At 38.4% G+C, this 25309-nt stretch overlaps 1 protein-coding gene across 1 annotated transcript in view; it reads left to right on the forward strand.

Moving 5' to 3' along the window:
- The window catches only part of LOC124775186 (serpin-like protein HMSD), a 93112-nt gene extending 69006 nt beyond the window's left edge, over positions 1 to 24106 (forward strand). The window contains exons 3-4 of the mRNA XM_047250025.1: positions 14393 to 14603; positions 23979 to 24106. Coding sequence (XP_047105981.1) covers positions 14393 to 14603; positions 23979 to 24106 — 339 coding nt within the window. The remainder of the gene's footprint in view (positions 1 to 14392; positions 14604 to 23978) is intronic.
- Positions 24107 to 25309: the final 1203 nt, after the last annotated feature.

Below are 25309 nucleotides of genomic sequence, written 5' to 3' on the forward strand. Positions count from 1 at the left end.
TGATGGTACTATCCAGCTCACCTCTTCAAGGGCATCTGGGTCTGCTCTGACATCCTAGATGGATTATTGACAATGAGTACATGCCATCATCTGTGACATACTTTACCAGCACGGTCAAATAGCACAAGGGTCAAAGCGGCCAGTTGTGATTTCCCTGGTGTCACTAGCGCATTTAGTGCATTTGGGTATGATGGCAGCATCTGAGCTATGTCTAAATGGGTGGAGAGTGATATATCTACCACTGGTGCAATGTCTGGATGTGACAGAGGCAGTGGTGTAGATGGCAGCATTGGTTGGTGCAGCCATTCTGGATATAGCTGGATGCATTGGTGCCAGAAAGTTGCATATTTGGTGGTTACTTTGCACATGACTGCGACATGCATGGTCTCTATCACTGTGGTTGTCCATCCTGGGTGCCTACCAAAAGACTGCACACAGACTGGGGCAACACTATGAATATGGGGGTACTTTGTGGATCTATGTCTACATCAACATCTGTACTATGCAAACTAGAGTGAAGTGCAGTATAAGAACGTGCATTCCATTGTACCAGTTACTAGAACTTCTTTCCATTCCTTCCCCATAAGGAGCATAGGAAGAACAAATGCTTAAATGACTCTTTGCAAACTGTAACCAGTCTAAACTTGTCTTCATGATCCCAGTGGGAGTGATATATAAGGGGTTGTGATGTGTTCCTAAATTCATCACTTAAAGCTGGTTCTAAAACTTTCCAAGTGGTTTTCATGGAATAGTTTGTGTAAATCTTCAAGCATATGCCAGTTTAGTTCTTTTAACATCTTTGTAACACTCTCCCATAGCTCAGACAAACTTGTGAGCATTCATGCTGCCCTTCTTTGTATCAGCGTCCTGTTTTGTAAAGGATTCCACAAGATTGAGTAATATTCAAGGACAGGTTGCACGAGTGTTTTGTATGCAGTTTCCTTTGTAGAATGATTGCATGTCCCTAGTATTGCACCAAAGAACTGAAGTCTTTCACCTGCTTTGTCTACCTATGAGATTGTGTGATTGTTCCATTTCATATCCCTATTAATTTTCACGCTAAGGTATATGTATGAGTTGATGAATTCCAACAGTGACTCATTAATATTATAGTCATAAGATACTATGTTTTTCATTTTGTGAAGTACACAGTTTTACATGTATGAACATTTAAGGCAAGTTGACAATTTTTGCACTGCTTTGAAATCTTTTTAAGATCTGACACAATATTCGACAAGCTTTTTCAGATAATACTTCATTATAGATAACTAAATCATCTGCAAAAAAATCTGTTGCTGCTATTAATATTGTCTGCAAGATAATTAATATATAACATGACAGCAGGGGTCCCAAACACTTCCCTGGGGCCATCCGAAATTTCTTCTGGCATTCTCTGTACCAAAAACTCTTCAGCCCAGTCAAAAATTTTTGTTAATACCTCACATTTAAGAAGATGGGACGTGAATAAACTGACAGAACCAGAGGATGCAGAGAGTTTTAGATGGAGCATTATGGTATGATTGACAAGAATAAAGTGAAGTCAGCAGAGGATCAAGTAGGTAAAAAGACGAGAGCTAGTAGAAATCCTTGGCTAACACGAGAGATATTGAACTTAATTGGTGAAAGGAGAAAATATAAAAATACAGTAAATGAAGTAGGCAATAAAGAATACAAATGTCGAAAAAATGAGATCGACAGGAAGTGCAAAATCGCTAAGCAGGAATGGCTAGTGGACAAATGTAAGGATGTAGAAGCATATATCACTAGGGGTAAGATAGATGCTGCCCACAGGAAAATTAAAGAGACATTTGGAGAAAAGAGAACTGCCTGTATGAAAATCAAGAGCTCTGATGGGAAACCAGTCCTAAGCAAAAAAGAGAAAGCAGAAAGGTGGAAGAAGTATATAAAGGGTCTATACAAGGGCAATGTACTTGAGGGCAATATTATGGAAATAGGAGACATTGTAGATGAATATGATATGGAAGATATGATACTGTGTGTAGAATTTGACAGAGCACTGAAAGACCAAATTTGAAATAAGGCCCTGGAAGTAGACAACATTCTGTTAGAACTATTGACAGTCTAGGGAGAGCTAGTCGTGACAAAACTCTTCCATCTGATGATCAAGATGTACGACACAAGCAAAATATCCTCAGACAATAAGAAGAATATAATAATTCCAATTCCAACAAAAGCAGGTGCTGACAGGTTGAAAGTAATCAAACTATAAGTTTAATAAGTCATGACTGCAAAATACTAACACAAATTCTTTACAGACGAATGGAAAAACTGATAGAAGCCGACCTTGGGGAAATCATTTTGGATTCTGTAGAAATGTAAGAACACATGAGGCAATAGTGCCCCTATGACTTACCTTAGAAGCTAGGTTAAGGAAAGGCAAACTGATGTTTCTAGCATTTGTAGACTTAGAGAAAGCTTTTGACAATGTTGACTGGAAACTCTCTCTCAAATTCTGCAGGTGACAGTGGTTAAATACAGGGAGCAAAAGGCTATTTACAATTTGTGTAGAAACCAGATGGCAGTTATAAGAGTTGAGGGACCTGAAATGGAAGGAGTGGTTGAGAAGGGAGTGAGATGGTATTGTAGCCTATCTCCAACATTATTCAATCTGTATATTGAGCAAGCAGTAAAGGAAACAAAAGAAAAATTTGGAGTAGGAATTAAAATCCAAGTAGAAGAAATAAAAACCTTAAGATTTGTTGATTGCATTATAATTCTGTCAGAGACAGCAAAGGACTTGAAAGAGCAGTTAAACAGAATGGACAGTGTCTTGATGATATAAGATGAACATCCACAAAAACAAAACGAGGCTAATGGAATGTAGTCGAATTAAATGACGTCTTGCTGGGGGAAGTAGAGAGGATATAAAATGTAGACTGGCAATGGCAAGGAAAGCATTTCTGAAGAAGAGAAATTTGTTAACATCGAGTATATATTTAACTGTTAACAAAAAGTTTGTGGCCATAGACATAAATTAAAGGAAACGTAAAAGATTTAAGTGTCAGGAAGCCGTTTCTGAATGTATTTGTATGGAGTGTAGCCATGTATGGAAGTGAAACATGGACGATAAATAGTTTTGACAGGGAGACAATAGAAGCTTTTGAAATGTCGTGCTACAGAAGAATGCTGAAGATTAGATGGGTAGATCACATAACTAATGGGGAGGTATTGAGTAGAATTGGGGAGAAGAGGAGTTTGTGGCACAACTTGACTAGAAGAAGGGATCGGTTGGTAGGACATGTTCTGAGGCATCAAGGGATCACCAATTTAGTATTGGAGGGCAGTGTGGAGGGTAAAAATCATAGAGGGAGACCAAGAGATGAATACACTAAGCAGATTCAGAAGGACGTAGGTTGCAGTAGGTACTGGGAGATGAATAAGCTTGCACAGGATAGAGTAGCATGGAGAGCTGCAGCAAACCAGTCTCAGGACTGGAGACCACAACTACAGCATCAACAGCACAATTCTTCACTCCTCACTGGGTATGTTCAGTCACTGCAACGTGGCAGTCAAAAGCAGGGGGTGTTTTGATGTATAATTGTTTAAGATATCAATGTAGCCAGAAATACAATGTAACGACACCACCAACCTCAGCTAAAAATTGCGCTCTAGCTGTTACCAAATGGTTTATGTGCTCCGCTTTGCTTTGAGTTGTGCTTGGTTGTTATTTCCTTTCCTTATTTTGAAATAAAGAGCAATCTTGCTCTGTCACAGTGTTCGAATGTGACACTTACAAAACCAGATGGAATCAGCGATCCATATGTACATTATTACATCAGTTCTGCCTTCCCAGGAGCACAGAAAATGGACGTAGGTTGCCAGCCCTGTGAGAGGGAAAAGTGGCTTGTCCCCCACTCCACTCTTCTCCCCACAACAATCAGAGCTCCATGTTTGTTTTATGTTTGTGGCTGACTACCAGAAAAGTGTCTGCTACAACATGAGTGTCGGTACAAGAAATAACAGAGCATGTATAAATTTGTCGAACGTGTAATCTGGATTTTGTGAAGCAAATTTAATCAAATTACTCACCAAAAGCAGCAACTCCATGACTTCGGGGAGACAGCTTCAACATAATTAGTAGGAATGATATTGTAAATTGATTTGTTGCCCCTTCTCGCTGGCAAATAAATCTGCCATCTCAGACTGAAATGTTCAATTTTACACACGAATGACTTTTCACAGGATGGCATCCCTAAAGCACTCAGTCATTCTTCTTTCACAGTGTTTTGTAGGAACATTTTAATTTTCTTGAGCATTGAAAAGCACTGCTCAGCTTCTGATCTCGAGATTGGCATCTTGATTAGCAGTTTCAAAGCTTTAACAGTCTCATGAAATGTGTCACAAAGTTCATTCTCTAGAGTCAGCAAAAGAAATGCAACTGTTCTCAACTCAGGCCTAGCACAGAAGACTTGAAGCTCACCCTTCAACTTTCTTTTTCCCAGAAATGTATGTGTCTCTAATTTCGAGGTATTTGTCAGGAAAATCTGTGATGTATTTGTCAAACTGATTTACATCAAATAAGTTGGCTTAAATGTGGTGTCCAGTGAATTGGAAATGTAATTTTATTCATCTCTGGCATTTTGCAGCATTACCACTTCAATGTTCTGGTTGTCTTGCGTTGCTGTGGTGGGTTTGGTTATCTTCTTCTGAAGCTGATTAAGAAGTATATCTGCATAAGGCATTATCTTACAGAAAAATGATAGCCAGAAAATGAATTCATTATCTTGCAGTCTTTGTATGAACCAGCTTTTACAACAGTAGAAGATATTTCTATACCCTCACTTGTTTCAGTGAATTCCATAACAGTAATAAAGTTTTTCCCTGTTTTCAAAAACATATTTTACTACTTGCGGGTGGTAATTCCATCTCGTCACAAACACGGAGCAAGCTTTTTAGAGTAATGCTTTGGGACACTTTTGATTTCTGTAACAAGTTAGAAAAGAAAGAAGAATTACCTGAAAGCCATGCAAAACAGATGTGGGCATTGCGGTTGACAGAGGCTGCCATAGACATAAGGTTGAACTGAAGTGCATAACAATGGATGTAGTTTGCATTTGGATATTTGACTTTAATTTCTGAACCCTGTTCACCTTGCCTCTCACAACATTTGCATCATCACTCCGAGCTATTAGTTATGCTCGATCATCGCCAATTAATCATTCAATATCTTTCAGAATACTCTCAGCTATAGAATGAACATGCTGACTTTCTGGATTGACAAAGTTCCAAGAACTTGCAATAGGTTTTCCCTCAACAACGTATCACAAAACAATAACCAATTGAATTTCTCAAGACACTTCTGTGCTTTCTTCTGTGATTATTGCAACATAATTGGCACCTTTTATTTCTTTATGAACTTCATCATGGTACTTTTCCAATGTACATTGCAGTAGTTCCTTCTGAACAGTCTTAGAAATGCCTTTGAACACCGATGCTTGAATGAGATGAACTTGAAAATGTTTATCCAGTTCTGCACTGAACTGAATTAGCTCACAAAAAACCACCTTATTTTGAGAGACATCAGATTCATCATGGCCACCGAGAGCCAGTTCCAAAGCACCACAGAACCGAATACAGTCTATAATTAAATTCAGTATGTATCTATTCTTTTGTACACATTGTTGTGGCTGTCAATTGTTTGTCTATATTGTGAATCTAATTTCTGTTGAATGTTGGTTTTGTCTAGCAATGAAAGACTAAGCACATTATTCATGTGTCACTTTGACATTTCATGAACTTTCATGTTAGACCATATAAGCCAATATCAGTTATTCCGGTCTCATACCAATTAACCTCCCCATGAACCATGAACCTTGCCGTTGGTGGGGAGGCTTGCGTGCCTCAGCGATACAGATAGACAGATAGCCGTACCGTAGGTGCAACCACAACGGAGGGGTATCTGTTGAGAGGCCAGACAAACGTGTGGTTCCTGAAGAGGGGCAGCAGCCTGTTCAGTAGTTGCAAGGGCAACAGTCTGGATGATTGACTGATCTGGCCTTGTAACAATAACCAAAACGGCCTTGCTGTGCTGGTACTGCGAATGGCTGAAAGCAAGGGGAAACTACAGCCGTAATTTTTCCCGAGGGCATGCAGCTTTACTGTATGATTACATGATGATGGCGTCCTCTTGGGTAAAATATTCCGGAGGTAAAATAGTCCCCCATTCGGATCTCCGGGCGGGGACTACTCAAGAGGATGTCGTTATCAGGAGAAAGAAAACTGGCGTTCTACGGATCGGAGCGTGGAATGTCAGATCCCTTAATCGAGCAGGTAGGTTAGAAAATTTAAAAAGGGAAATGGATAGGTTGAAGTTAGATATAGTGGGAATTAGTGAAGTTCGGTGGCAGGAGGAACAAGACTTCTGGTCAGGTGACTACAGGGTTATAAACACAAAATCAAATAGGGGTAATGCAGGAGTAGGTTTAATAATGAATAGGAAAATAGGAATGCGGGTAAGCTACTACAAACAGCATAGTGAACGCATTATTGTGGCCAAGATAGATACGACGCCCACACCTACTACAGTAGTACAAGTTTATATGCCAACTAGCTCTGCAGATGACGAAGAAATTGAAGAAATGTATGATGAAATAAAAGAAATTATTCAGATAGTGAAGGGAGACGAAAATTTAATAGTCATGGGTGACTGGAATTCGAGTGTAGGAAAAGGGAGAGAAGGAAACATAGTAGGTGAATATGGATTGGGGGACAGAAATGAAAGAGGAAGCCACCTTGTAGAATTTTGCACAGAGCACAACATAATCATAACTAACACTTGGTTTAAGAATCATGAAAGAATGTTGTATACATGGAAGAACCCTGGAGATACTAAAAGGTATCAGATAGATTATATAATGGTAAGACAGAGATTTAGGAACCAGGTTTTAAATTGTAAGACATTTCCAGGGGCAGATGTGGACTCTGACCACAATCTATTGGTTATGACCTGTAGATTAAAACTGAAGAAACTGCAAAAAGGTGGGAATTTAAGGAGATGGGACCTGGATAAACTAAAAGAACCAGAGGTTGTACAGAGATTCAGGGAGAGCATAAGGGAGCAATTGACAGGAATGGGGGAAATAAATACAGTAGAAGAAGAATGGGTAGCTTTGAGGGATGAAGTAGTGAAGGCAGCAGAGGATCAAGTAGGTAAAAAGACGAGGGCTAGTAGAAATCCTTGGGTAACAGAAGAAATATTGAATTTAATTGATGAAAGGAGAAAATATAAAAATGCAGTAAATGAAGCACGCAAAAAGGAATACAAACGTCTCAAAAATGAGATCGACAGGAAGTGCAAAATGGCTAAGCAGGGATGGCTAGAGGACAAATGTAAGGATGTAGAGGCCTATCTCACTAGGGGTAAGATAGATACCGCCTACAGGAAAATTAAAGAGACCTTTGGAGATAAGAGAACGACTTGTATGAATATCAAGAGCTCAGATGGAAACCCAGTTCTAAGCAAAGAAGGGAAAGCAGAAAGGTGGAAGGAGTATATAGAGGGTCTATACAAGGGCGATGTACTTGAGGACAATATTATGGAAATGGAAGAGGATGTAGATGAAGATGAAATGGGAGATATGATACTGCGTGAAGAGTTTGACAGAGCACTGAAAGACCTGAGTCGAAACAAGGCCCCAGGAGTAGACAATATTCCATTGGAACTACTGATGGCCGTAGGAGAGCCAGTCCTGACAAAACTCTACCATCTGGTGAGCAAGATGTATGAAACAGGCGAAATACCCTCAGACTTCAAGAAGAATATAATAATTCCAATCCCAAAGAAAGCAGGTGTTGACAGATGTGAAAATTACCAAACTATCAGCTTAATAAGTCACAGCTGCAAAATACTAACACGAATTCTTTACAGACGAATGGAAAAACTAGTAGAAGCCAACCTCGGGGAAGATCAGTTTGGATTCCGTAGAAACACTGGAACACGTGAGGCAATACTGACCTTACGACTTATCTTAGAAGAAAGATTAAGGAAAGGCAAACCTACGTTTCAAGCATTTGTAGACTTAGAGAAAGCTTTTGACAATGTTGACTGGAATACTCTCTTTCAAATTCTAAAGGTGGCAGGGGTAAAATACAGGGAGCGAAAGGCTATTTACAATTTGTACAGAAACCAGATGGCAGTTATAAGAGTCGAGGGACATGAAAGGGAAGCAGTGGTTGGGAAGGGAGTAAGACAGGGTTGTAGCCTCTCCCCGATGTTGTTCAATCTGTATATTGAGCAAGCAGTAAAGGAAACAAAAGAAAAATTCGGAGTAGGTATTAAAATTCATGGAGAAGAAATAAAAACTTTGAGGTTCGCTGATGACATTGTAATTCTGTCAGAGACAGCAAAGGACTTGGAAGAGCAGTTGAATGGAATGGACAGTGTCTTGAAAGGAGGATATAAGATGAACATCAACAAAAGCAAAACAAGGATAATGGAATGTAGTCGAATTAAGTCGGGTGATGCTGAGGGAATTATATTAGGAAATGAGGCACTTAAAGTAGTAAAGGAGTTTTGCTATTTGGGAAGCAAAATAACTGATGATGGTCGAAGTAGAGAGGATATAAAATGTAGGCTGGCAATGGCAAGGAAAGCGTTTCTGAAGAAGAGAAATTTGTTAACATCCAGTATTGATTTAAGTGTCAGGAAGTCATTTCTGAAAGTATTTGTATGGAGTGTAGCCATGTATGGAAGTGAAATATGGACAATAAATAGTTTGGACAAGAAGAGAATAGAAGCTTTTGAAATGTGGTGCTACAGAAGAATGCTGAAGATTAGATGGGTAGATCACATAACTAATGAGGAAGTATTGAATAGGATTGGGGAGAAGAGAAGTTTGTGGCACAACTTGACCAGAAGAAGGGATCGGTTGGTAGGACATGTTCTGAGGCATCAAGGGATCACCAATTTAGTATTGGAGGGTAGCGTGGAGGGTAAAAATCGTAGAGGGAGACCAAGAGATGAATACACTAAGCAGATTCAGAAGGATGTAAGTTGCAGTAGGTACTGGGAGATGAAAAAGCTTGCACAGGATAGAGTAGCATGGAGAGCTGCATCAAACCAGTCTCAGGACTGAAGACCACAACAACAACAACATACCAATTAACATCTCCCCCAAATAACACACAAGGATAACAAAAAAAAAAACACTGTTGCTTTCTTCACAACCACAAATCCATCGATTTTTTGTTTGCTGCTATGGATTCAGATGCGGGAGTGGCCTACCCAGTGTTTTTTATCTGAGAATCTTGTCCCTAAATGGCATTTTTAATAACTCATTTACTTTGTTCATGTTTGCTATTTTCACAGTCAGCTGAATTTTCCCCTACAGATAACACTATGCAGTCAGCTGTATACAGTCAGTTACCTGACCTCGTAATAACTACAATGTGTTTTTACAGAACTGTAATATATGAACTTAATGAGTATAAACAGAAATACTACACCTTTGTTTGGAAAATAGATTCTCAATTGGTGGTGAATATGTTAGTTTGTTTTGTTCTGTAGCAATAGCCCTGGTGTTGTGAAATATAACCAATATTGAAATAATGGCTCTTAGTTTCAAAATCTAAGGGCATAATTATATTCAAATTACATATAGCTATTTATAACAATATTTAAATGCATTATTTCTTTATTCAATTTAATTAAGCATTAATTAGCATTTATTAATGCATTAGCACTATCTTGCAAAAAGATTGTAAAACTGGATTACAAGAAATCTGTGCTAACGTGATCGCTAGATGTCAGATCGTGCTTCTACATGTCGTGCACTTTACTGCTCTCTGGCAGAAAGAACGTGAAGCTTTAAGCCAGACTAGCTGTGGCACTACCTCTGTCATAAGAAGCATGTGGAAACCAATGGCTGAGCAGTTGGCTGAGCAGTTGGTGCCAAGCTTCAAAAACCTACCACAAAAGAGTGCGTGGCAAAATGTGCCACTTCAAATCAGAAAATACATACTCCAAAACAATGTTTTATATACAGTTTGTATAGATTTCTCTTTCTTTCTTTCTTTCTTTTTTATACAAGTTGTGCCATGGCACAGTGGCACTACCTCAGAAGCCACCCTGTATGACACATTTGTTCTAAAAAATCTAGGCTTCTGAATACAAGTTTCGGTAAAGCTCACCACATTTTACAGTTAGTAGTATTTGATTCAGATGAACACTCAGATGTTACAAACCAAGTGCCTCTCTATGGATAATGCAATGGACCCACATAATATCAAGAGCTTTGCCACAGATAAGTGCTTACAGACCACTGTTATGCCTCAACATAGATTGCACACCAGCAGTACACACACCAACACAGTGATCCCAGTTAATTTGAGTTTATGTCATGAAGTTGCCCATTATTTCAAACAAATCCTTGCCTGTCATCCCTGCATTTATTTTCTTAGAAAAAAAAGATGATCTTCCATCATTTAATTACTTTTTTCATCAACAAATCACCCATAGAAAATTATATGAGCACCTCTATTGCTGCGCCTTCATCAAGTTACAAAGCAGAACTGCCTCCTTTGATTTTTTCTATAATTTGTTCATGAAGATCATCTCCTAATTCTTTAATTTGATGATTAATTGTAATATCAGATGAAGGGCTAGGAAAAAGGTGTTTTGCCATGGACTCTCCAAGCATAATGAACACCATGCAACTAGCACATGGTAGAATTAGTTCTTCTGCAATCATATGGGGTTTCTTACATTTTACTACTCGGTAAGCTGCATAATAGGTTACTAAAAGTGCTTCATTCAAGATTTTCACTTGCTTAGAAAATGATGATTTTTGTTCTTTCATTTGACTCATTTTCTAGAAAAAAATCTGTCTTGGTTTGACCATGGCATTCCAATGAACACTTTCTAAATGACACTTTAATTTGCTAGGTAACATACATTCAACAGAAAGTACTTTCAAACACAAAATACACTATGAACTCCCTTTGTTGTTCACAACAGTGGATGTGAAACTAAATCTAAGTAGATATTGTTGTATTTTCTGTATGCGACTTGTATTTACTATCTTCATTATCATTTTCCTTCTTGTTGTCAGCAAGTTCTTGCTTTTGGCTTCCACTTGAGAAGTTTCAAAACTTTTCCATAGCTTATTCCTTTTATAAACTTTATAAAAAAGTCACAATATAATACAAACAGGTTGAAAACACAAAAATCACTGGTGGTGCTAAGTGTAAGATGCCTTTGTTGAACTTCGAGGTTATGACTGCTTATGTAGGCTGGCCAACATCTTAAATGGAATTGCTCCAAAGCCACAAAGGTAGACACCAGAAATGAAGTTTCCTACAACTGTTCTCTTTGCCATTAACTACAAAACAAATCCACATTGTCCATATGATCATTCAAAGCATGCAAAATTGCCACAGTGCACAGGCTGATGATTGCTACACTATCCCCTCTGTTTCTCCATTATTTTAGGCTGGATTGTTTGGGGTGACCCACAGATTGTGTATAAAGTCTTCCTATCTTACTAATATACTCTCTTTTGGTTTATTTGATAGACAAACTTGGAAATTACAAATGCCACTGAAACAGATTTTTTCTTTAAAATACACTACTGGCCATTAAAATTGCTACACCTTGAAGATGATGTGCTACAGAATCGAAATTTAACCGACAGGAAGAAGATGCTGTAATATGCAAATGATTAGCTTTTCAGAGCATTCACATAAGGTTGGCGCCAGTGGTGACACCTACAATGTGCTAACATGAGGAAAGTTTCCAACCGATTTCTCATGCACAAACGGCAGCTGACCAGCGTTGTCTGGTGAAATGTTGTTGTGATGCCTCGTGTAAGGAGGAGAAATGCGTACCATCATGTTTCCCACCTTGATGAAGGTCGGATTGTAGCCTATCGCGAATGTGATTTATTGTACTGCAACATTGCTGCTCGCATTGGTCGAGATCCAATGACTGTTAGTGGAATATGGAATCGGTGGGTTCAGGAGGGTCATATGGACCATCTGCATGAACAGTTCAACGACGTTTGCAGCAGCGTGGACTATCAGCTCATAGACCATGTCTGCGGTTACCCTTGACTCTGCATCAGAGACAGGAGCGCATGCGTTGGTGTACTTAACGACGAACCTGGGTGCACGAATGGCAAAATGTCATTTTTTCGGATGAATCCAGGTTCTCTTTACAGCATCATGAAGGCACATTGGGAGTGTGTATTCGTCATCGCCATACTGGCGTATCACCCGGCGTGATGGTATGGGGTGCCATTGGTTACATGTCTTGGTCACCTCTTGTTCGCATTGACGGCACTTTGAACAGTGGACGTTACATTTCAGATGTGTTATGACCCTCGGCTCTACCCTTCATTCGATCCCTGCAAAACCCTACATTTCAGCAGTATAATGCACGACCACATGTTGCAGGTCCTGTACGGGCCTTTCTGGGTACAGAAAATGTTCGACTGCTGCCATGGCCAGCACATTCTCCAGATCTCTCACCAATTGAAAATGTTTGGTCAATGGTGGCCAAGCAACTGACTCATCACAATATACCAGTCACTACTTTTGATGAACTGTGGTATCGTGTTGAAGCTGCATGGGCAGCTGTACCTGTACACACCACTCTAGCTCTGTTTCACTCGATGGCCAGGCGTGTCAAGGCCGTTATTATGGCCAGAGGTGGTTGTTCTGGGTACTGATTTCTCAGGATCTATGCGCCCAAATTGCACGAAACTGTAATCACATGTCAGTTCTAGTATAATATATTTGTCCAATGAATACCCATTTATCATCTGCATTTCCTCTTGGTGTAGCAATTTTAATGGCCAGTAGTGTAGTTCTTGATATGTAAGGACTGAAATGAAAATAAACGAACAAAATCACTAATGCAATAAAATAATAGTTACAGTGTCCTTTAAGCAATAGATTGCCGTTTAGTAAACATATTTTCTGAAATGCTCACAGATCGTGTTGTGAGTACATTGTGATGAGATTATGACACTACATTTGACGTTTCATCTTTAACATCAGTGTAGTCTGGCTGCAGTTGACATCAGTAGATCATCTGCAGATTCCTAAGATCTCTAGTTGCCTGTCAATTACTTCCCTGATAAAATCTTGATCTAATACCACTTTAAACAAAATGCTCATCAAGAAAATTTTATACAACATATCTCACTATCTGTTAAGCAGTATTTCTGGCATTAATGCTTAGTATTCTTCAGCCGTGCTACAGTACACAAGAATTCATGCAATTACAAGTAATTGTCTGTTATAATAGGGAGAGCATCACAAAGATACAGAAGAAACTAAAATGACAGACTCTTGAAGACAGATGTAAACTATCCCAAGAAAGTCAACATAAAAGTTTTCTGGGTATGGCACTGTGTCATAATGTATAAAACTACTGCTGCGGGAAAAAACCAACATTTTGGCCATGGTTGCAGCGGTATTCTTTTGGTTCGACCATTAGACCAAGAAGAAGGCCGCTGCAACCGTGGCTGAAACGTTGGTTTTTCTCGAGCCGCAGTAGTTTTATACATTATGACGCGGTACCATACCCAGAAAAACTTTTATGTCGACTGACTCTGGCCGCAGAAGCCTATGCAATTACATCCCATGAAAGTCTATTAAAGTTTCAAGAACTGGCTTTAAATGATTACTCTAGGAATATCCTACAACCCCCTATGTTTCTCTCACATGGGAATTGTGAGGATAAGATTAGAATAATTACTGTATCCTCAGAGACATTGAAACAGTCATACCTCCTGTGCTCCATATGTGAATGGAACAGGAAGAAACACTAATAACTGGGGTACAATGGGACGTACACTCTGTCCTGCACCTCAGAGTGGTTTGCAGAGCATAGATGTAGACGTAGAATCGCCTGTATTTGTATACATTTCTATAAATGACATTCCATTTCAAAAAGTTGTTGTGAATATTGTTTGCAGAACACATGGTTAACCAGTAACCTAAATATCCAGGATTTTAATAACTTCTACAGTGCTCTTTGTTCAACATTCCTCCTTGCTCCTCACATGTTTTGATATCAGTTCTAGCATTCCTAACAGCTCCACTAGTTATGCCTTTTCCTTTTGTATGCAATAAATCTGGTTCCAACAAGATTTGTCTTACAATTTTTAATTTTGCTATCTGCTAAATCCCACAAGCTTCTTGTGGGATACAGACTTACAAGTACTCCAAAGTTTGTAAACTTTGAACTCCTCCTGTGAAATACCTTTTATTTATTATACGTAGTTACTGCTGATTTTTGATTAAATTAAAACAGCACTGCCTTTGATACATTTAAAAATTGTTAAAATCAATATAGTTACTTCATTTCTTTTTATTTATCTGTTTGTTAGTTCATTGTGGCTGTATAGACAATTGATGTTCTTTATAGGGGTCTGATGACATAGTGCTTGAAGTAGCCAACAAGGTTTATGCACAAGCAAGTTTTCCAATTAAAGAAGAGTTCAGAGCATCTGCTGCAAAATTTTTTGCTGAAGCTGAAGAAGTTGATTTTATCAATGAAACAGAGAAATCTAGAATAAAAATCAATGAGTGGGTAGAGAACAAGACAAACAAAAAGATAACAGAGTTGTTCCCTGGAGGTAGGAGACTGCTTTTACTATTTTTTAAGTTTTTAATGCATATGTCTTTGCAAAATCTGAAAAATGCTTCACTAGTCCAATTTTAGTTGCCCCTGTCACTGTGGTAGTGCTGTCATATACAAGACATTCCAATAAAGTATTTACAACTTTGATATTGTATATAAAAGTGTACTGATAGCCTAGAGAATTGGCTCCACTGCCATTCTTCAGCAAAATATATGATTTTTTCCCCTCTCATTAAGAGGTCCAGGACAGAATCATACCACTATAAATATTATGAGAAGATGTTCCTAAATGATAAGTTTCAGTGGTCTTGCATGTGACAACAATACAATGGAGTTTTCATGCTGTATATGAAGGACATCGCTCCAGCTTGGCTATCATTTCTGGGTGTCACTTGCACTTTGTTGAAACTATGTGTTCACTATGTATAATAAATCAACAGGGTGTATGTAATTGTCAAATAATGTCACAGAATAAGTGAGGCAATGTTCATTTTCAGTCTTAGTAAACTGACTCAACACGCATCTCTTGAAATGGACTTCCTCATGTAAATGTCAGGCAACATACTGATACATCAGTAATGAGCTTCTGGGTGTTCTCCTGAGTTGTTCTCTCCATTTTGTACAAAATATTTTGATGACCAACCCACTGTCACCTTCAAGTGCCATGTATTTACTGCCTGGAGGCCAACCTGACTGTGATCTATTGTTGGTTTCACACTGCTGTTTATAGCTGAGTTTGATTCCTGATGCCCAGTGTTCCTTTTGAATCTCTTTTGTTTTTCAGAGGTCTCACTGATATCCTGTGAAATGCAGATTCTCTTGGCATCCTCCAACTCTTATCTTCATGCCTTGAGCCATTACCATCCTTCACAAAGAAATTTGGTGCTACAGATCTTGGTCCATAGAGCTTGACCACATTCAGACAAGGAGAGCCTCACCGAACAATTACAGTACCTGTAAATAATGTTCCAAAAGAATGGGTACACAGATCATCAAATTGAATGAGTGATGGAGGCAATATCCAGAATGCCTGAGAAAGAGGTTGAGACTGAGACTGATGAAGAGAAGCCAAACAGCACATACTTACCTTGTGCTGGTCCAATGTCCAGAAAGATTGGTAGATCATGGAAACATGGCATCCAGTATATTTCACACCCTCACTTAAGATTATAAGGATTTTTTAACATTACAAAGTTGATCTAGGCCTCTGATAGCTGGGTTTTGAACTGCTATCCATTCAAATGTGGCTTGTCTTACTTGGGAGAGACTACCAGAATAGTCGAGGAGAGATGCAAAGAACCCTATGACGTACTCTACTAAAACAACCAAGCAAATCAACCATTCCTAAGCAGTGACTTGAAGATAATCATGAAATGAAATACGTGACCAGTATTGTGGTGCAAATGCCTAATTTCAGGGGCAGCACAATTAAGGAGTCTGTCAATAAAGATGTCAGAAAACCTAATAAACTAGGATGGTGGTTTCATTTTGAATGATATTTGGCATCCAGTACTCAAATTATTAAACTCCCTTAGGGCATCACATCCACCAGAGTTGTTAAATGCTGAGAAAATTTGTGTTTCACATAATATCAGTATGAGCTCTGAATAGGGATGTGCAAATAGATTAAGAAGTGCCTGAATAATTGGAAAAATTGATTGGAAAGAATAGTCGAGAAAATTTTGAAGGTAATTTATGAATCTGTGCACAACCATAGGTTAACATTAAGTGATACCGGTATCAACAAACCTTGAGTATCATTACATGCAAGGTCAGTAAACATAATTTCCATTATGTACTGCTGGTTGCAGTAGTATGTGGTACCAAATAATCACCACAACCATTCAAATTGTCAATTTGTCTATAAAGTTGTAAACACATGAAGCACAATATTTTTTGTATGAGTAAACCAAGTTCACTAGGTGCCTATCCAGTCTGGGCCATTACCTTCACATTAATTCCATTGTGTTTAGTCTGGTGTGTCACAATGTTGTTGCAGGGACACACTTCCAGACAGGGTGTTAACTATTCTTGTCTGCACTGAACCTCTAGATGCAGGATCTCGACGAGGAGTGAAATGATGAACAGATATGAGTTGAACTTATAACCATGCAAATAAATATTCTTTTTCTAATAACTTTTTATAATAATTTTAATGAACTGTTAAAATACACTTTTTTAACAATGCTGGTATGATGGATCCAAGCATAAGCCCATACGCTAACACTTCCCAAAACAAAAAGGGTGAAGATACATGAATTAATAAATTGAAGAGCATATTTCTTACTTTGTTTCATACAGATATTTATTGATGTATCAAAACATTATCCTTGCCACAAAACAAATTGTTAATATACTTTTGGCAGTGTCTTTTTTATAGCTCATTCAGTTTTTATATATATATATATATATATATATATATATATATATATATATATATATATATATATATATATATATATATATATATATATATATATATATATATATATATATATATATTAAAAAAAAAATACACACACACAGGATGGAGAAAAACTGTGTCACAAAATTTTAACCCTGGATAGCTGATGCCAGAAGAAACCAAACTTACTAATGTTTTGTAGGTCAACAATGCGCTATTTTTAAACTACAGAAACTTGGCCCCAAGTGCTCTAATTGACCATGGGATTGCCCTGTTGCCATTGATCAGTTGATGGGCAGTGCTATGGTTGTCGGTGCTGCCAATCACATGAAGGCAATGCCAGGAATCCTTGAAACAGAACAGCAAAACACCGTTTGACATTACCAAGATTGTGTCATGTCAGAGGGTCGCCAGTTAGAGCACCTACTTTAAGTAAACAATGTCTTAGTTAAAAAAAATTGTAAAAGACTTTCTGTATTTAAACTAACAGCTGTTGATGGTGTAGGGAAGCAGCCTACTCATGCCTTATAAAATTCTCATCAGTCTTTCCATTGTGTGCCAGCCTAGTCCGCTGTAACTAGCTCTGACGTCATAAATGTTGCGCAATACTTTGAAAATCAAGTAAATAACCTGAAACGGTTCTAGCATGTCAGGAGTAATACTAAATCAATATGTGTTGAATGTCAATTCAATAACTTTAACCATTTTCGAAATTTGGACGTTTTTCTGTAAAAATCATTGGCGCAACAGAAAAGGGCTAGAAACTTAAAAATTTGTATTTAGATTCCTTTTTCATAATAATTTAGTAGAAACAGTATTTTGGATCTCACAAATTAAAAATTTTAGTTGAAATTCATAATTTTCTGGTTTTTGTCTTAAAAATTAAGGAAGCAAGATAGATTAAGTAGGCAAATAAATAAGGCTAGGATGTTTAAATTTAAGTAGAAGGGAGATCTGCTATAATCATAAAGATGTGAGAAGTTTCAATTAAATAACTATAAATCTATGTTGTTGTTGTGGTCTTCAGTCCTGAGACTGGTTTGATGCAGCTCTCCATGCTACTCTATCCTGTGCAAGCTTTTTCATCTCCCAGTACCTACTGCAACCTACATCCTTCTGAATCTGCTTAGTGTATTCATCTCTTGGTCTCCCCCTACGATTTTTACCCTCCACGCTGCCCTCCAATACTAAATTGGTGATCCCTTGATGCCTCAGAACATGTCCTACCAACCGATCCCTTCTTCTGGTCAAGTTGTGCCACAAACTTCTCTTCTCCCCAATCCTATTCAATACTTCCTCATTAGTTATGTGATCTACCCATCTAATCTTCAGCATTCTTCTGTAGCACCACATTTCGAAAGCTTCTATTCTCTTCTTGTCCAAACTATTTATCGTCCATGTTTCACTTCCATACATGGCTACACTCCATACGAATACTTTCAGAAATGACTTCCTGACACTTAAATCAATACTGGATGTTAACAAATTTCTCTTCTTCAGAAACGCTTTCCTTGCCATTGCCAGCCTACATTTTATATCCTCTCTACTTCGACCATCATCAGTTATTTTGCTTCCCAAATAGCAAAACTCCTTTACTACTTTAAGTGCCTCATTTCCTAATCTAATTCCCTCAGCATCACCCGACTTAATTAGACTACATTCCATTATCCTTGTTTTGCTTTTGTTGATGTTCATCTTATATCCTCCTTTCAAGACACTGTCCATTCCATTCAACTGCTCTTCCAAGTCCTTTGCTGTCTCTGACAGAATTACAATGTCATCGGCGAACCTCAAAGTTTTTATTTCTTCTCCATGAATTTTAATACCTACTCCGAATTTTTCTTTTGTTTCCTTTACTGCTTGCTCAATATACAGATTGAACAACATCGGGGAGAGGCTACAACCCTGTCTTACTCCCTTCCCAACCACTGCTTCCCTTTCATGTCCCTCGACTCTTATAACTGCCATCTGGTTTCTGTACAAATTGTAAATAGCCTTTCGCTCCCTGTATTTTACCCCTGCCACCTTTAGAATTTGAAAGAGAGTATTCCAGTCAACATTGTCAAAAGCTTTCTCTAAGTCTACAAATGCTTGAAACGTAGGTTTGCCTTTCCTTAATCTTTCTTCTAAGATAAGTCGTAAGGTCAGTATTGCCTCACGTGTTCCAGTGTTTCTACGGAATCCAAACTGATCTTCCCCGAGGTTGGCTTCTACTATTTTTTCCATTCATCTGTAAAGAATTCGTGTTAGTATTTTGCAGCTGTGACTTATTAAGCTGATAGTTTGGTAATTTTCACATCTGTCAACACCTGCTTTCTTTGTGATTGGAATTATTATATTCTTCTTGAAGTCTGAGGGTATTTCGCCTGTTTCATACATCTTGCTCACCAGATGGTAGAGTTTTGTCAGGACTGGCTCTCCCACGGCCGTCAGTAGTTCCAATGGAATATTGTCTACTCCGGGGGCCTTGTTTCGACTCAGGTCTTTCAGTGCTCTGTCAAACTCTTCACGCAGTATCGTATCTCCCATTTCATCTTCATCTACATCCTCTTCCATTTCCATAATACTGTCCTCAAGTACATCGCCCTTGTATAGACCCTCTATATACTCCTTCCACCTTTCTGCTTTCCCTTCTTTGCTTAGAACTGGGTTTCCATCTGAGCTCTTGATATTCATACAAGTCGTTCTCTTATCTCCAAAGGTCTCTTTAATTTTCCTGTAGGCGGTATCTATCTTACCCCTAGTGAGATAGGCCTCTACATCCTTACATTTGTCCTCTAGCCATCCCTGCTTAGCCATTTTGCACTTCCTGTCGATCTCATTTTAGAGACGTTTGTATTCCTTTTTGCCTGTTTCACTTACTGCATTTTTATATTTTCTCCTTTCATCAATTAAATTCAATATTTCTTCTGTTACCCAAGGATTTCTACTAGCCCTCGTCTTTTTACCTACTTGATCCTCTGCTGCCTTCACTACTTCATCCCTCAAAGCTACCCATTCTTCTTCTACTGTATTTATTTCCCCCATTCCTGTCAATTGCTCCCTTATGCTCTCCCTGAATCTATGTACAACCTCTGGTTCTTTTAATTTATCAAGGTCCCATCTCCTTAAATTCCCACCTTTTTGCAGTTTCTTCAGTTTTAATCTACAGGTCATAACCAATAGATTGTGGTCAGAGTCCACATCTGCCCCTGGAAATGTCTTACAATTTAAAACCTGGTTCCTAAATTTCTGTCTTACCATTATATAATCTATCTGATACCTTTTAGTATCTCCAGGGTTTTTCCATGTATACAACCTTCTTTCATGATTCTTAAACCAAGTGTTAGCTATGATTAAGTTATGCTCTGTGCAAAATTCTACCAGGCGGCTTCCTCTTTCATTTCTGTCCCCCAATCCATATTCACCTACTATGTTTCCTTCTCTCCCTTTTCCTACACTCGAATTCCAGTCACCCATGACTATTAAATTTTCGTCTCTCTTCACAATCTGAGTAATTTCTTTTATTTCATCATACATTTCTTCAATTTCTTCGTCATCTGCAGAGCTAGTTGGCATATAAACTTGTACTACTGTAGTAGGTGTGGGCGTCGTATCTATCTTGGCCACAATAATGCGTTCACTATGCTGTTTGTAGTAGCTTACCCGCATTCCTATTTTCCTATTCATTATTAAACCTACTCCTGCATTACCCCTATTTGATTTTGTGTTTATAACCCTGTAGTCACCTGACCAGAAGTCTTGTTCCTCCTGCCACCGAACTTCACTAATTCCCACTATATCTAACTTCAACCTATCCATTTCCCTTTTTAAATTTTCTAACCTACCTGCCCGATTAAGGGATCTGACATTCCACGCTCCGATCCATAGAACACCAGTTTTCTTTCTCCTGATAACGACATCCTCTTGAGTAGTCCCCGCCCGGAGATCCGAATGGAGGACTATTTTACCTCCGGAATATTTTACCCAAGAGGACGCCATCATCATGTAATCATACAGTAAAGCTGCATGCCCTCGGGAAAAATTACGGCTGTAGTTTCCCCTTGCTTTCAGCCATTCGCAGTACCAGCACAGCAAGGCCGTTTTGGTTATTGTTACAAGGCCAGATCAGTCAATCATCCAGACTGTTGCCCTTGCAACTACTGAAAAGGCTGCTGCCCCTCTTCAGGAACCACACGTTTGTCTGGCCTCTCAACAGATACCCCTCCGTTGTGGTTGCACCTACGGTACGGCTATCTGTATCGCTGAGGCACGCAAGCCTCCCCACCAACGGCAAGGTCCATGGTTCATGGGGGGGGGGGGGTATAAATCTATAGCAATAGTGTATCTCCAAAGGGCAAGTTCAGAGCTCATCTACTGCACGTAGTATAATTAAATTAATTCTCTCGCCCAAAATAATTGACTTAGCCACGTCAGATTTTTATTATGATTACTTACCTGTGTGCTGATTGCACATTTAAATTGAGAGCTTCATCGGCCATCAGCAAAGGAAGCAATGATTTATTCAATAACTTAAAGTGGTCTATTACTAGCCCAGCGGCTAGGCGGGAGAGCCGATTTGATCAGGCGTTCTCTTAGCCGTCCGCACCGCGGCTTTATATATAAGAACACTGCATGAGAGAGGAAGGCCCCAGTTTTCTTCAGACACTGAATAGCACACCACCTGTGCCGGGAGTCGCGTCGCGTCGGTATCATTGCTATAAATAGCCTCGGATGCCATATTAAGTTACTCGGGATACGCGTAACCATGAAATCATTTTCGAGTGAAGTGTTAATTCAGGGATGACTTTAATGATCTATCTTCAGTTTGCGTATGTCATATTTTCACATGCCGCTGCAGGACAGACATTCTACCATTATTTAGTATGGCGTTTGATGAACATTATCATCAAATTATGGCGAGCATTCACTTAAACCTTTAATTTGAACAGTTATAGTTGCATCAGCGCATTAGACTCTGAACTGCTCTGGTAGTTGGATTGTGTGGATTCTTTTTGGTCTGTGACTTTCAGAATATAGTGAACATTTTTAGAAAATCATTTTTGATTATGAATCCCAGACAATCTCCTAATTCCTTAGAGCTATAAGCTGTAGCTATAAGTGTATTTCTCAGATGAAGTGGGCACTAGGAATTCTAATTACAGGCTTCACATTTTGCTAATCACTTTCTGGTTGCCAATATTGTAGTTAGAGAGCCAGTGTTGAGAACGGCAAACAACATTAAATAAATAATAGGAACAACATTTTATATAACAATAATTCCACCCGCCGCCCCACAATGGGTTTGTTCCCAGTACGTCTTATCATGAAACTACAATGGATCTGTCAGGACCCTGGCAGATACGCCACCAGAGTGTAAGGCTGGCGTGCTACCACTGAGCATTCAGGCCACCTTGGATACATCACGATCTCTGGCAGGCAAAGTATTCGCGGTCATGTATTGTCCAGAGCATTTGGCAACAGGGTGATCCTGCAGCCAATCAGAGCTCGTAGTGCCAAGTTTCCGTAGTTTAAAAACTGTGCTTTGTCGACCTACACAACATTAGTAATTTTGGTTCTTATTGGCATCAGTTATCCAGGATGTAAATTTTGTGACACAATTTTTCTCCACCTTGTATATAAGAAAAGGAAAGAAGGAAAAATAATATGAATCAATACAGCTCTGAAAAACAAAAGAGGGTCAAAGGGTGTTGTGGGCATTGGGAATTGAACTCAGCTGTACATAACAGCATGAGACCAAAATACCTCATAGTCTGGCTGGAATCTAAGCAGCGAGTACACGTAACAGCAAAGCTTGCAGTACCTGAGAATAACAGCTGGTCAATCATCACAATATTCCACTTGAATGGAAACAATAACTTGGCAGATAACCCAGAAGCACACCTTTAATGAATCATGCCAAGAAAACCTGAGAGATCATACTGAGACATTATCTTTATCTTAACCTATACAAGTTTACGAAGGAGGAAGAACTAAAATAAATGCTTAAAATGACACTTGAAAACATTTTTACTGACCTGTTACATTAGTTGGATGAAGATAATGATTTTATCACAACAAAATCTTTAGTCTTGAGTCAACTGGTCACTGAAAATCTGTGGCAAACTTTAACATTTTAGTAAACTTTTTAATTCCATGAATTGGCAAAATTATCAGTAACACCACATACAGGGTGTTGCAAAAAGGTACAGCCAAACTTTCGGGAAACATTCCTCACACACAAAGAAAGAAAATATGTTGTGTGGACATGTGTCCGGAAACGCTTACTTTCCATGTTAGAGCTCATTTTATTACTTCTCTTCAAATCACATTAATCCTGGAATGGAAACACACAGCAACAGAATGTACCAGCGTAACTTCAAACACTTTGTTACAGGAAATGTTCAAAATGTCCTCCATTAGCGAGGATACATGCATCCACCCTCCGTCGCATGGAATCCCTGATGTGCTGATGCAGCCCTGGAGAATGGCATATTGTATCACAGCCATCCACAATACGAGCACGAAGAGTCTCTACATTTGGTACCAGGGTTGCGTAGACAAGAGCTTTCAAATGCCCCCATTTCCTGTAACAAAGTGTTTGAAGTCATGCTGGTACGTTCTGTTGCTGTGTGTTTCCATTCCATGATTAATGTGATTTGAAGAGAAGTAATAAAATGAGCTCTAACATGGAAAGTAAACGTTTCCGGACACATGTCCACATAACTTCTTATCTTTATTTGTGTGTGAGGAATGTTTCCTGAAAGTTTGGCTGTACCTTTTTGTAACACCCTGTATACCTCTAACAAGATACCACAACACTGCACTTCCTTAACCAATTCTTTGATATCCCAGTGACAGATTTCTAGGCATATAGGTCAAGCTGATCTATTGTGTGGCCATGTTATACGCTGGACCTAATACCTCCTGATTTGTACTTTTTATCAAAATAAGGTATCCTTTATATCAATTTGCTTTTTGAGCCAGAACAAGACCCAGAGCTGCAGTTGAAGAAATTTCATACTGCTGTGGACTTGGCAGGAGTCAAGTTCAAGTGGGATGCCTGCCAAATCACTCATACTGGTCACTTTGAACCTTTAAAAATTGTAAGTTAAGTGCTTCATGTAATTTGCTAAATAACGACACTAAAATCAGTTACAATAAAATTATATGCAATTGAAAAGGTGTAAAATCCGTATTAAAGCTTCCAGTGTCATTTTTATATAATAGAGCCCAACAATATTTGATTGTAAGATCTCTAGTTTTCATATAGTGTGTTATCGGAGGTTCATTACTTTGTCATTATTGTTTATGAACACTACTACTTATTAAATGTTTGCTTCCATAGTTACATAGATACATTTTTACCCATGTTGACTGCTGTAAGAGCATAATGACTCAAAACATTTGATTACAGAGACCAAGGCTTAAGATCAATTTTCAGATCCCAAACTTATTCATCCAAGTAGGTTTACAATTGTTAATTATTTCTCAATGTCACAGTACAATTCCTGTTTTCTCTACATTTTCACATCTCATGCCCTTCCTTACTACACATTTTGTTTTCTATTATTTATTGATTTTCCACATGCTTTCTTTTTTCTCTTGTCAATTTTGTTAAATTTGTTTCACACAGTGTTATAACTTGTAACATCTTAGCCTACACTTTGTCTGCAAAATAGCTCATAGCTGCAATTCAGATTTAATTAAATGCACACTGAGACTTTAATTTTTAATATAAATGTTTATATAGAATTAGTTTATGCTTAAAATGTTCAGTTGCTTCAGTTTCATATGTGGTGGTCATGACAAAACATCGTGGAGAACAATATTAAATGCCTTCCCTGAAAAATACATAGAACAGATAATTTGGAAGCTCACTCATGAAGGACGTAATATTGGACCTAATAACAAAAAATGGGCTTGAACTGTTTGAGGATGTATACATTGAAACTAGTATCAGTGACAATGAAGCAGTTGTAGCAACAATGATAACAAAAATATAAGTGTAACTAAAACATGTAGGAAGATTTATATGTTCAGTGAAGTGGATAAAGTGCCATGTGTCATAAAGGAACCTGAAGCATTTAACTCTCAACAGTATCATGTAAAAAGACTGTGTTTCAAATTTGGGAGAACGGATGACCATACTGTGAATGGACGTGTACATAGTGGGAAAGTTTAAGATTTTATATATAAGTCTATAATACATGGACAATTTTTTCTACATTTCAGCAGAAATTAAGGTTATTTAATGTACTGTGTATCTCTATATTAAATAATATGATTATAATAGAGGGAAACATTCCATGTAGGAA

This window comes from Schistocerca piceifrons, chromosome 2 (assembly GCF_021461385.2).
Source record: "Schistocerca piceifrons isolate TAMUIC-IGC-003096 chromosome 2, iqSchPice1.1, whole genome shotgun sequence".
In the NCBI taxonomy this organism is placed as follows: Eukaryota; Metazoa; Arthropoda; class Insecta; order Orthoptera; family Acrididae; genus Schistocerca; species Schistocerca piceifrons.